The sequence below is a fragment of the Sinocyclocheilus grahami genome, unplaced genomic scaffold, assembly GCF_001515645.1.
Source record: "Sinocyclocheilus grahami isolate Dianchi unplaced genomic scaffold, SAMN03320097.WGS_v1.1 scaffold191.1, whole genome shotgun sequence".
NCBI classification, from domain to species: Eukaryota; Metazoa; Chordata; class Actinopteri; order Cypriniformes; family Cyprinidae; genus Sinocyclocheilus; species Sinocyclocheilus grahami.
Genome location: NW_015505370.1, coordinates 870,648 through 884,899, shown reverse-complemented (window position 1 = coordinate 884,899; position 14,252 = coordinate 870,648). Strand labels below are relative to the sequence as shown.

Genomic DNA, 14,252 nt, shown 5'->3' with positions numbered 1-14,252 from the left:
ATCAGTGGAAACTGTGATTATTATTTTTATTTCTTTTCTTTTTTTGATGAATAGAAAAGGATAAAAAGAACAGCATTTACTTGAGATGGAAATCACATGACTGCTATGACTACTGTCACTTTTGATCAGTTTCATGCATCCTTGCTGAATAAAAGTATTAATTTCTTTTGATAAATAAATAAATAAAACCAAGCCTTTGAACATACTGTATATTTAAGTTCAATTAATATTAACTTATTTAGTATTTTGTTATGGGCCATATATAGTCAGGCCCAGTTGAGGCTTCTGACAGTTTAGAGCAGGCATATGGCCAAGTAGGGGAGACCAAATCAGTTGAGTGGCCTCTGAGCGTGGCATACTTCAACTGTCGTAGTGAACTATAAATAACCCAACATTTATTTCCTATGCATTTCAGGAATATAGGTCAAGATGAGCAATGGCAATGTATGATTGCACAGTTTTACCAAAAGGTCTACAGCAATAGGAATGAAAGACTGTTGTCCTGTCAGTCAATATTCAGAGCGAGTGGGTGAGTCAAGGGTGTGTATTGAGGTAATCCAGTAAGAGTGTGCTGACTCAAGAGCAATGGCACAGTCCTCTGGGCCTAAACAGTCACAGCTGCGGATAGGGCCAGGATGGGTCTATATTGTTTCTCCACATGCTGTTTTTGTGTTCTTTGGCAATTTTCAGCCATTCATAGCTCAAAGCAAGGTGTTTAGAGCTAGAATGTCTGGTTTCAAGTTGAGTAACCACTGACAGGAAGAGGGTGAATGAGAAAAAAAAACTGTTATTAGGTAAAGGAACCAGAATCTCTCCACAGATTCTCTGTCACTGCAGGTTTATTTTTTTTACTGGCCTTTCAGCATTTTACCCACTTGAGTACAAACAAGTGATGTGAATGAGAATGGATTAGGACAAGAATGTTAGCAAACAACATATTGGGGGTTTTGTGTGTGTGCAGACACACACAGGAAGAACAGGCTACTTAATTCCCCTCCTGACCTATATTTGAACATTTTAAGTGTGTCAAACTTCCCATGGGTCAAAAACAAAGTCATTACTTTTTCTCTTAAAGCTACAGTAGCCACATATGTCACATATAATGTCAACTATTACAACAAACGTAAAAATAAAAAAAAATCTTTATGCATTTGCTCTAAAAAGCATTAAGGATGAAGCAGAATCCAGTACTTTATGATATGTTTTATTGCCAAACTAAGAACATGCTGTGATAAAAAAATAAAATAATCACTTTTCCACAGAAATATTAAACAGCATATAAACAGCTTATTTCCCCAGTAAAATCTAACCAGATCTCTTGTGTCATGAAGAGGCTCATGATGAAGATGAACTCTTTTTTTCTCTCACTTACACCTCCAGAGCTTAGCATGCACAGAAACAGTTCACTTACCACTTGGACTTTTTGTGTGTGTGTGCGTGCGTGCGTGTGTGTGTTTGTGTGTGCGCTGATTGTCAGCAGGAATTCTAAAATACAGAAAACATTTTTTTTTACAAAAAAATTTATGGATATACTGCAAATTCATAAAAAAGAATTTTTTTAAAAGACTTGTGCAAAAAAATGCATATACATAAATATAATTGTAACATAAAAGTACAAATTTAAATATTGTTATAAATAAATATAAATCAAATGAACATAAGTGGAATAAAAATATAAAATAACTATCTCTGTCCTCCCTGGTGAAGAGTGATTTTTTTATTCCTCCATGAAGGAACTTAAAAGAGGGGAACTGAGGCTGAGGGGGTATTTGAGACACTCTCCATTTAGCCGCCCACTTCCTGTCCACCAGACAGATGGGCTATTGGCGCACAGCCTGTTTCCATGACAACTCCTTTGGCTACAGCTAGCTGAAAACCACGGGACACACAGACAGCCAAATAAAATACAAGGGCCCAAGTGGCTTTTATTGGAGCTTAAGATGTGAATCTGATTCAAAAAGGAAACTAACAGTTTGTCTGACTAACAGTTCAGAAGTAAAGGAAAATAATATTGTTGTGTATAAGAACACTTAAATATGCATATCAAAACCAAATCAGACATTAAAAACACATACAAATATTCCCATTTACATAAATAGATCATTTAGAATGATTCTGTTTAAAAATGTAAATTAGTATAGAAAACTTTATAATTAATAAAACGTTCCATCCCAGTATGTCAATAAATATATACAAAAGAAATTATACAAAGTGAATCAGTTACATTTAGAAAGATGGTCAAAATGAATCAAAAGCTGTACATTTAATCAGAGACAACATTTTTTAGAAAGGGGAATGCATAATCAGAAGTGAAATATGAATTATAGTTTCAGCATGTGCACTGAGGTCAGTACAATCAAAATAACAGCGGTTTATGATGCATCATATAATGGTTACTAGGCAACCAAATAAACAATATGTAACACTAATTATTTGATGGTCATAAAAGATACTTGCATGCACTTCCTCTGTGTTTTTGGCTGATATTAATATAAAACTAATATTGTATTGGAACTTTGGTAATCATGAATTACATCAGCACTGATCGCAAATTCAACAAAATTATAAATTCATAAATCTGTAGTGTTATTTTGTTAGAATAAAAAAAAGTTTATACCGATTCTCTATGGATCACATTTTGAAAATACCTTCTGATGGATTCATCAGAGGGCCTGTTGTATGGACCTTCATATTAGGAATGACAGACTTTGGGGAAAGTCTGAGGCTGAAAATTGGTAAAATGACCATGTTGAATTTTTGTTGGGGGAAAAAAAAGTTTGTTGTTCCTCTATAATGCAGACACATACTGTACACACAGTGCTTGTGACACCGCATCTCATAGAGTTGCTGAGCATGGGACAATATACTGTACTCACTAAATACTGCTCAGGGTTATTAATATCAATACAGTGAAGCATTGTGGATTCCCCAAACCCATTTCACTACATCCTATTCATCCTTTTTAGAGATTAGCATCTCCAGTGCTATGACTTTAAAGAGAAAAACTAATAGTAAATTGTTATTGTGACCTCTTTCAGCATCACAAAACAATTGAGAAGCGATAAAAAGACAGCTTTCTGCTTATACTCAGGTAAAATAGAAAATATGGCTCAAAACCTTCAAGGTATTTGGTACAGACACTTGAGAGAGATATTCTACATTATTTCACTCTCAATTCACAAAGTACTTAAGACTCATATACTGTGTTATATCACCCGAAAACTGTTCATAAGATTATACTAAAAGATGACAGTGAGTTGCTGAGGGATCTAATGTATCCTAATAGAGCAGGAAGACGTTTGTAAAGCAGTCTGTAGGATCTTCAAATCTCTGTCAGTGTGAGCTTAAACATTCCTCCCATTTCCTCAATCTGGATCTGGAAGGTGTCCTCGTTGGTGTAGTGCTTGATGATGTTATCGTCCATGTTTACCAAGATCCTGAAACGAACCAGAGATGGTGGGACACTACGGTTTAGTTTGACCCCTGACTGACTGTGGCTCAGTGATCAAAGGACATGGTTAAATTAGGGATGTCAATTGAACATGTTAATTTAGTTCAAATTATTTACAAAATACATTAATTATATTAAAAATAAAAATCTAATAATGATTTTATTTGCAAGAATATTTTGAAAATATTTTTGTAATTATTTTTACATTTTCATTCTCTCCCCAACCAACAGAACAGACTGCCTTAGAATAAATTCATTAGTTATAATTGTTAAAATAAATACATTAAAAAATAACAAATAATCTAAAATATAAATAAAAAATTAATAAATAAATAAATCTATAACTAAAAATTAATTAGTATATAACTAAAGTAATTTAATTACAAATTAAATTACATTAAATTAAAACCATTATTTAATGCAAATGATAGCCCCAATAAATGTGATTGATTGACAGCTCTAGTTTAAAGAAATTTTTTAATAAAAAGTCTTACCCTTTCTTGCATTTCTTGTAGACCTTTCCCATCTTCTCAAGAGGAACATCATATTTCTCTGAAATCTGATGGAGAGCAAATCCATTAGCAGGAAGTTAAGTCTATTAACATGTTATTGTTAATTACATAGCAGTAAGGACAGCAATGGATCATTTTAAGCAACCAAGCACAATAATTATGAAAGTCTGAAAGTGTGTTTATTTCTTTGCAAGTACACTTATATAATTACACTTTTACTCAATTACACTGTTACTCAATACAAGGTGGACACAATAAAACAAATCCATCTCGAAAAGCGCAGACTGGTCCCTTCCTTAAAGGTATAGTTCAGAGAAGCTATTTTTAACAGCAATTTTAAGACATTTATCAAAGTATCTTCTTTTATGTTCCACAAATGGTGAGTAAATGTGACAACATTTTCATTTTTGAGTGAACTATCCATTTAAAGTAGTAATTCAGTGCGAGTAATGCAACACTATGTAATGATTAAATGGAAAATTTGTAGACCTAAGTAAGTTTTCAAGCCAACTAGTATCAAAGTTCATCTTATTTTGGGATATGAGTGGTTCAGCCTAATGTTTTCCTAGCCCACACTTTCTTATACCTGTCCCAGGAGCCTCTATAGCCCTTGCCAACTTTTGTGATTAGATGGATGTGTTTGTGAGTCAGCGTGATTCTCATTATACCCTCCTGCAATGTTTTAATGCAGACAGTCTGTTGACAGTCGATCTCCTGCTACGTAACTCAATGTCCCCAATTAAATCACCCAGCTTCAGACTCTAATTTCAGGGACTTTTCTGCACTGACCACATGTTAGTGCATTTCTCTGGCCCTGGTATTTTTCTTTTCCTGAATTTCTCTGGGAGGTGCTGTGCTGCATTAGAAATGGAGCTGTGGGTTTGGATGGGATGTATAATTTTTGGGTGGAAGCTTTTTTGGAGAGAGTATTCATGTGTTATTGTCCGTTTGTGTGGTGCAAGCGATGCATTACTAAACAAAATGATACTGTTATAATGTTTAGAACATTTCTGTGACCATGTCCTTAAATAACCCTTCACTAAAGGCAGAGAAACTCTATTAGTTAAATTAGATTTAAGTGGTTCTTGCCTGCACAAAGCCCACTGCTATTAGTTTTATCATCAGGCAGGGAAAAAGTCAAATAATTATGGTTTCAAAAAATGAAATCAGTTCTAGGTGATTTGGAGGTTTAAGTTAGCATGTTGCTACGCTAACAGCACAATAGTCTAATAACCATAAATATACAAAGCACAAACAAATATTTTAATAAAGTAATTTTTTTTTATCATTTTAATAATTGTTATAATATTTTAGCATTTTAATTTATTATCATTTTAATTAAAGTATATTTTTAATGACAGTAATGTACGGATACTTTTCGACATCCACTATATTGGATTTCTTTTTTATAGAGCTCATCGCAATGCATTATGGGAATGTTTTATGGTGTGCATCTGATTTCAACAGAGTTTGATGTCACACATAAGCAAACAATGCAAAAGTCTATTAAGCATAAAAATGCAAATAACAAAACATATTTTCATAAATAAACCTGAATTATTATTATTATTTTAGCATCTTGATTTTATTATTATTGTTGTTGTTGTTGTTAAATTAAAAAAAAATTTAATTACACTATTTTGTGAATAATTTTATTGGATTTATTTATTACAATGCATTATGGGAATGCTTTAGGCGGTGCAATTGATTTCAGTAGAGTTTGATGTTAGCATGCTGTTAATCTAATACCATAATAAGCATAAAAACACAAAGCACTATCAAATATTTTAGTAAATAAATCTGAATTATTATTATTATTATTATTATACTACATTTTGTTTTTTTGTTTTTTAGTTATTTAGACTATTTTGTGGATACTTTTTAACGGCTACTGTATTGGATTTATTTTGTAGACTGAGCTCATGCAATGCATAATGGGAATGTGTGTTCACCGATTCCTAACCCTATATGATCAAAAGTGATAGTGATGCTTGCCTTAGCAAACTGCACTAATAAGATTGAATGTGGACATTTGGGGAAAGATTAGTGAACTCACCGCTTCCACCAGGCCTTTTAGAGTGGGAGTTTTCAGCATGAGAGCATCAAACACTTCCTCTGCCTCCTTGCGCACATACAGCAAAACTGCAAAGGCAGAGAAATGTGGTCAGCTATGGTCACTCATGCACAAACTGCAAGCCTAGTTTTCTTGAAACTGAGGTCAGACTTCCAAACCAAAATACACTAGAAAGTAAAGTCCAAGTCATCTGCCAAGGCTTTCATGTGGCAGCTGATTTGATATGCTCTTCTAATGCATGCATATAATAACCTTGTGTCTCACATGCTGTTCCCTGTAGTTGGGGTTGCTATTCTTGTCTATAAACACCGGTGCCGTCCCCTCCTCCCCATTCACCCAAAAACCCCAGAAGGACTGGGCAGCATCCCAAGCCATTACTAGGAACACTGAGCTACAGCAAGGGAGGTTCAGTGATGTGGACAGTCCAGAGTACACAGATTACACACATTACATCCTATTCCAAAGCCGATGTGTTGCCTTTGGCAAGAGCAGAGGTTTGGTTAAATCCACACAAACACACACCCACCCACACACGGTTGACCGTGACTGCTATTCAACAGATAAACAAGCAGAGGATGGCCACAGAGAGACAAGGCATCGTGTTGGGAGGGCTAGCAGCCTGCAAATTTCCGTTCTTTATTTACTAAATCCCACCGATGTTTGGTTCTGTATCCTTTGTTGAAGTGATCTAAGAAGCAGTGATTGCCACTGAAATATTGAGACATACTAGTCTATAATTAGGAGCTATCTTGGTACAAACAATAGCTCTGTTCCAAAACCTAGTCAGCTGAATCACTGCCTACCCACATAGGCAACTGCCTTCTAAGGCAGCATCCTAACGTCATGGAATCTCATAAGTTATCCGATCTGGAACATTGGGTAGAGTGTATCCGCATGTCACATAAATAGTGCCCCACACACGCAATTAATTAAAAAAAAAAAGTTTGATATGAGCATTAGTATGTTAGCTACTTAATATTACGGTAAACATAAAATTAATGACATACTGTAGCACACAAAAATACTGGGTAAAATAATCTAAATCAAGAACAATATTTTTTATATTTAAAAAAGATATTATTATTATTATTGTTATATTTTTACTATTAATAATAATAATAATGGAGATTTCCAACTACAATTGATTTCAATAAAGTTTGATAATAGCATGTTGCTAAGATAATTAACACTCTAATAAACATTAAAAATGACATAGCACACACAAATACTGCGTAAAATAATACAAATTAAATACAATAAAACAATATTTAAAATATGTATTATTAATATTAATAAATATAATAATCTAAATTTAAATATTTTATGTATTATTATATTTTTACAACAAATATTATTGATTTTTTTACTTTTCTAAAAAATATTTTGAATTATACTATTTTATAGATTCTTGTCAGTACTGTTCACATCACGTTGGAATTACTGTAACTACGAGTTTCTGACTTGTAAAAAGCATAGTCCTAGTAGAACTTGTAATTACAACTTGTAAACTCAGAATTTTCTGAGAGCTCTGACTTGTACCATGTGACTGTTGTACCACCTGACTGCTGCAAATTCATTTTGGCATTGATACTGTTGCTACAGAAACACATAATTCCTAGTTCGAGAACATGAACGCCTCCGAACATCACGGGTTGTCATCACATATTTATTGTAATTACGACATGGCTTAAATGCAGCAGCATATATTTAAAATCAACATTTCTCTCAGAAAGCCTGCCATCTTGATTTTGTTTTTTACTGAGCCTACTGCAGTGCATTATGGGATTGTCTATTCCAAGAAGGAGAACTGGCATATTGCCTTAGAGTTACTCAAAAACAACATCTTAAAAGGTATCCTCAATAGGCAGCTTACTAGGTTTTGGAACAGAGTAAATGTGTTTTGAATTAGGATGTTTTTGTGTGTGGTTACTTACAAGCAACCAAATGGCATTGCACCATAACAGTGCTGAAACTTTAGTGCCAACAATACCGAAAAAAACCTGTCCTATCAACAGCAGGGACAAAACAAATGACATACCACCCAGTTCCAGTTAAAACACACCTCTTTTGGGCTCATTCATCCTTGCCAGCTTATTGGGAGGTGATCCAAACTCCTCCTCGGAATAAGGTAATCTCTTCATAGCTGAGCTGAACATGAGGAAAAGAAGGACGAGAGAGGAGAAGAAGAGAAAGATGCACCAGATGAGTGTAGTTCTGAGAAAACCTCCATTCATATAGAAAAAGGCGCTAGCAAGTACATTATTACCCATGACACAAACAGCACCTGCACATTTCATGGAAACACTGTACAGGGAGCAGGACTTCAGGGCAAAGCTAAAGGTCATTTGCTCTAATAATGCACATTTAAACCCTCCCCCATCTTGAACAAGCATTGCTAACATAAATGAGTACAAAGAAGGCAAAAGACAGAAACTCACCCCTCCTCTGAGTCCTCAGGAGAGAAAGGCTGTAATGAGAAAAGACACACACACACAAAACAATTAACAGAAGAATAATAAAGAATAAGGAGGCATAAAACCAGGGGTCTTTTTCAGGCTAAGGGCCCCATGCATGTTGGATGTCAAAACTCAAATTTTGATGCTTGATTGTTGCACTGAAACATTTCAGTTGGTTCAACTAAAGTGCCAGTGATAAAAGGTTCACATGATCTGGTGCAAACTGCAATTTTTCAAAGCAGCAAGTCAACATAAAATGTTGAGTTTTGACCTCCCAAATCATTTACTGTATGGTGCATAGAGAAACAGGGCCTCAGTTATATACTGTATAAAATTAAATGTAGTTTTAAAGTGTAAATGTAAGCTTGTTCTAAAATAACATTAGTACGTAAAACATGAATATTCATTAAAGTAATCAAAAGTGACAGTAAAGTTTTTTTTTTTAAATGTTACTACATTTTTACAAAAAAAGTCAATAAATGCTGTTCTTTATAAATTCCTATTTAGAAACTTTCTATAAAGAATCCTGAAAAAATGTATCACAGTTTCCATAAAAATATTGATAATAATAATAATAATAATAAATGTTTGTGAGCACCAAATCAGCATGAGAATGATTTCTGAAGGATCATGTGACACTGGAATAATAAATGCTGCTGAAATCCTGCTTTGCCAACACAGGAATACATTACATTTTAAAATATATATATATATATATAAAAATAGCTGTTTTAAATTGTAATAATATTTCACAATATTCTTTTTTTCTAAATTGTTTCACCTAAATAAATGCAGCCTTGGTGAGCATAAGAGATTTATTATATTAAATACAGGCTATTTACGTACTTTGCCATGAAGCTCACATTGAAAATTCATTAAAAACGTAAAATTTTAATTTTACTTGATGTATTTTTTTGTAGGAGGAGAATTAAACATTCAGCTGATCTTTAGCTTCTTAAGTACTTCATTTTGTTTGCCACAAAAATCTGTTTGAGATTAAACAATAATTGCCAGGTCCCCTGCAGGTCAGGACCACCACAGACCCCAATTGAAGACCTCTGGGTTAAACCATTAACACATGCTAACACGGTTAACCTACTTAACGATGTGCTTGTAAATTGAGACCAACTTTTTTCTTCTTCTTTTTGCTCTAGGTCCTGCATACTGTAATGTAAACTCATCTCAAAAGACCCCCAGAGCATTAGGCTGACCATTTAGAACAATAGCAAGAACATTTAAATCAACACAGATGCATTGTAAAAGCACATAGAAACACATTTACATCTATCCACAGCTCTGAACTTGCTTAGTTTGTGTGATACTAGAAAAGTATGGCAAAGTTCACTTTTCTTGTTCTTTTTGTGTGATTGATTTTAGTGAAGAGTAAATAGCCAGAGTGTTTATTTTTGGATCTAGATATACTCTGGGTTTCAAGGTCACACTACAAGGTCATGTTTAAGGACACCGTCTAACATTTGCTCTCCTACAGAATGAGGATTCATGAGATTTTAGCCGTACGGGTGACCAGGTTTTTGAGCCAAAGGTGGACGGTGAAGTTACAGGAAGGGTTCTACCAAGAAACTGAACTGATTTAAAAATAACATCCAGGTCTAAGAACCTTACAGTTCAAAGACATTTGAGTCAGTGATGGGTACCACTGATGTTTATGACATTCGGTAACCGGAATGGTATGCTGAACAAAGCTGGCGGAATAAATTATGCATGTTTTGATTTGTTAAGAAACCGTGCTTGGGCTTAAGATGTGATCCCTTGCCAAGAACCCTCTGATAACAGCCAATCCCATGCAATAAATGGCTTTCATAACCATAAGAAATGACTGTATTCCTTCCAGCTGACTGCATCATTCTGGTCACCATGACCCAACAACAATCTGCTGTTTCTGTGAAATGTTTCAGCAGTCTACACTCACACATGCAATAAAGAGCACTGAAATGATTATGTCAATATGCTTTTACCTACAGCCACTTTAGGGATGCACCGATATGAAAATTTTGGCCGATACCGATAACAGAAAAAATGAGCCGATATGGGCCGATACCGATATGGTGGCCGATATATCGTGCATCCCTAAGCCACTTACATGTGGACGATAATATGGAACTGAAATGATTCTGTTAGGAGGCTTCGTCATAGTGGCACTGACATGTAGGTAATTAATACTTTTTGCAAGAGACCACAAATCAGAATCTTAAACAGATTTTTTTAACACTAAGGGCATTATTTATTTTTAATAGGATTTAATACGAAAAAAAGTATCATGTTGATATTTAATCACTGTTCCTAATTTGATGTAAATAAAAGATAAATGATATCAGTAATAATAAATTATAATTATGTAATTTAAACAGATTCTGGATTGCTAATGCAAAGGTTGCCAAGTTCAGTGTCGGGCAGGAGTAACCCAGAAACTGGAGAGTTACTGAGCTCAAAATCAACCTAAACTATATGATATGATATGCTCACATGCTGCAAAAATACATTATCGTATATTCTCTATCTTCGTATCTTATCACCAGTGCTCACATGTAATGTGTCATAACACACACTGCATAATCCACATGTCTAGAAGCTGTATACTTGTAGAGCACAATACATATGAGTTTCATAAGCTAACAATGATGGAAATGTTAAAAAGCTGCAAATATCGTACTCTTGGCTTTATATGCGCTGCACTTATTGACCCCAAACTGTTTCAAAGAGGTAATTTGAAACTTTGCACACAGTGAACTTACATGACGCTGGAAGGTGGAGAAATGAATGTCGGGGATGAAAAGAACAGGCTGCGTCTCGAATTCCATCATTGTCTTGAAGATTGTGATGTCGCTGCACTTGTGCAGAAGGGGAACCTTGACATCTGGCCCAACTGGGAAAAATGGGGCAAGGATAGAGTGAAAACGAGTCTTACTGGAGCTCTAGTCACACGTTTCTGCTATGAAGCACCATCACGTCAGTTAAAATCTACACGTCAAAAAAAAACAACCTGTGCTTACAGTTTCCCAAAGGAGGGTTGGCGTCAGGGCATTTGCCCTTCCTACGGGACTGTTTCCTCTCCTCATCACGGATCTTGCGCTCTGCACCCTTGTCGCAGAAGACCTTAATCTGGCAGTAAGCACGGTGGATAGGTTTATTACTGCGGTTGTTGTAGCTGTAGGTGTCGATCTGTATGTTGAGTGGTAGGCCTTTCACTCCCTTCTGAGACGAGAAGTCTGTGCTCAGACAGTTCACTGAGATGAAGATCTAAGGAGGGAAGAGAGGGAACAATTAAATGCCATGCAGCCATCATTTGTTACAAAGTGATCCTTGGAAATAAAGAGTATTGTCATTCTCAGTTCAACTCATATTACTTCAGATGTGTGAAGAAGAAAAAAAGAAAAGCTAAATGCACACTGAATGAAAATTCTGACTGGTTAAAAAATATTATATTAAAAAAGTGTTATTTTTCAAAAAAATTTCACAAAATAAAAAATAGTAAATTAGTGCAGTGAATTGAAAGAACAAGCAAGAGAAAACCTCAAAGTGTATTTCTGCTTGACCTTTTTTAGTCTTAAACTTCATTCACTGTGTGGATAGCAATGCATGTTTTAATTTATGCATTTAGCAGAGAATTTCACAAAATAAAAAATAGTAAATTAGTGCAGTGAATTGAAAGAACAAGCAAGAGAAAACCTCAAAGTGTATTTCTGCTTGAACTTTTTTAGTCTTAAACTTCATTCACTGTGTGGATAGCAATGCATGTTTTAATTTATGCATTTAGCAGACACTTTTATCCAAAGCAATTTACAGTGCATTCAGGCTATACATTTTTTACCAGTAAGTGTGTTCCCTGGGAATCAAACCCATAACCTTTTGCGCTGCTAACGCAATGCTCTACCACTGAGCCACAGGAACATACATGTTTTGAACTTGTAATGCATTGAACTTGAGGTGTAAGGTTCGTAAGAGGTGAACTGGAACACCAGACTGTGATGCCATTATCTGTATTGTATGTCGCCCCCTTTTGGAAACAGAATAGAATCACAGCACATTATGTTCTTTAAACTTCTGGTTAAATTCCAGCACGTGAAGTGCTGTTCCATCATTGTCTATTGAAACAAAACTTAATAAATTATATAATTTAATAATTTAATTCAAATTGTGCAATTTTAAACATCAAATACTCCATTACTAGTAGTGATGCATTTTTCAGGATACTTTGATAAATAGAAAGTAAAAAAAAAGCATTTATTTGAAATATAATTTTTTTGTAACAATGTGAAAGTCTTTACTGTAACTTTGAATCGATTTAATGCGCCCTCACTGAATAAAAGTACTCATTTCTTAAAAAAAAAAAAATCTTACTGACCCTAAACTTTTGAATGGTTGTGTAGGATATGTACAACTCTTAATCAGCATCTGTTTATTCCTACCAAAGCAAAATTTACTTTAACTTTATTCAATGACAATACAGCATCTTATGTAATAATGGATTATTAACAAAAGGCCTGAGACAAAATGATAATAAGAATTACAAACAAATGGACTTTTAACTAATCAAATATTTGCACAAGCATTCGCTCAATGCTTGTCACTTCTCAAAAAGTTCGCTAGGAAGCACCACAAATCCATTCCAACCGTCCTTTTCCAAAACTCTTATTAGGGTCTTGACCTTGCTCTCTCTCCACTTGCTCTCTCTCGATCTGTCCCTCCCAAGCAGACAGAATCTGAACCTCGCCCACATGTAACACTGCAAACAGTCGGCACACAGGAGACTGTGCACACGGATGAGTATCCTACAGCGCCAGGCCTATCTTATGATCTGCATCCTGGTTATAGGACAACACTGCTCGCTGCAAAATACCCCATTTCAATTTTTTAACTTTGGATTGTTTACTTTAGTGGGACGAATTGGAGAACTATAATTACATGAATACACAACTGTATGTGCAACGACTATTGACAGATGCTTCAACTTAGAAAACAACAGAAAAATCTAAACTAATCAGACTGAGGCAGAGGATTTTAACCAAAATCTGTTTGTCACTTTGTGATGGGTTTAACCTGACTAGTCTTGACGCACTCGTCAAACAGGATTCCATTAGCTGTCAGTGCTCACTGCTCCCCCATCAGTGTTTCCTCTTTCTTAATGCCATTGTTGAGCGCGTCTCCCCATAAATGCATCAGTTTAGCAGAAAAATAGGGCTGTCAGGCCTAATGAGCAAGTCATTTCAGCATTCACAGACATTTCAGTCAGATTACTACCCTTATGAAAAAGAAGTTTATTCAAGTGTGCTATTAGTATACTTCTTTTAAACTAAAAATAGGAAAGTATACTTTTAGTCTACTTTTTATGTTCTTCTCAGAAATGGGCTTTATGTACTTCTCAGAAATATACTTAAAATGACATTTAAGTATACTTGACTTATACTTGGAAAAAGTCTAAATATATTTTAGCTATAATTGTGCTCCTAGAATCAATGTTTTCATTGTTATACTGTAGGGGGCGCTAGTACACATCTTCTGTACAGAATTTCCAAAAAACACAAGTGAAGAAGAAACCGAAACAACAGATGCTTCCACATGTAATCTAACACGATCATCAGACATAAAACAGCATCAAAACTGTGTAACGTAATGGAATAAAATGTCGACCAATGAAGAGGTAATAATAACTGTCAAGCTTTGGGGTGTTGATCGACTCTATCTACGTTTTGATTATCATTCTGAATCCAATTCATAGTCTTTTTTCAGCTTTTTGTTCA

The 14,252-nt window shown here is 34.8% G+C and overlaps 1 protein-coding gene across 1 annotated transcript in view; it reads right to left on the bottom strand.

The window, feature by feature from the left end:
• Window positions 1-2,171: 2,171 nt before the first annotated feature.
• LOC107594788 (grainyhead-like protein 1 homolog) overlaps window positions 2,172-14,252 on the bottom strand; it is a 20,218-nt gene continuing 8,137 nt past the window's right edge. Inside the window, exons 9-15 of the mRNA XM_016284966.1 lie at window positions 11,505-11,751; window positions 11,247-11,377; window positions 8,476-8,504; window positions 8,100-8,185; window positions 6,020-6,105; window positions 3,946-4,010; window positions 2,172-3,437 (exon numbers count right to left, since the gene is read on the bottom strand). Coding sequence (XP_016140452.1) covers window positions 3,323-3,437; window positions 3,946-4,010; window positions 6,020-6,105; window positions 8,100-8,185; window positions 8,476-8,504; window positions 11,247-11,377; window positions 11,505-11,751 — 759 coding nt within the window. The 3' untranslated portion in view covers window positions 2,172-3,322. The remainder of the gene's footprint in view (window positions 3,438-3,945; window positions 4,011-6,019; window positions 6,106-8,099; window positions 8,186-8,475; window positions 8,505-11,246; window positions 11,378-11,504; window positions 11,752-14,252) is intronic.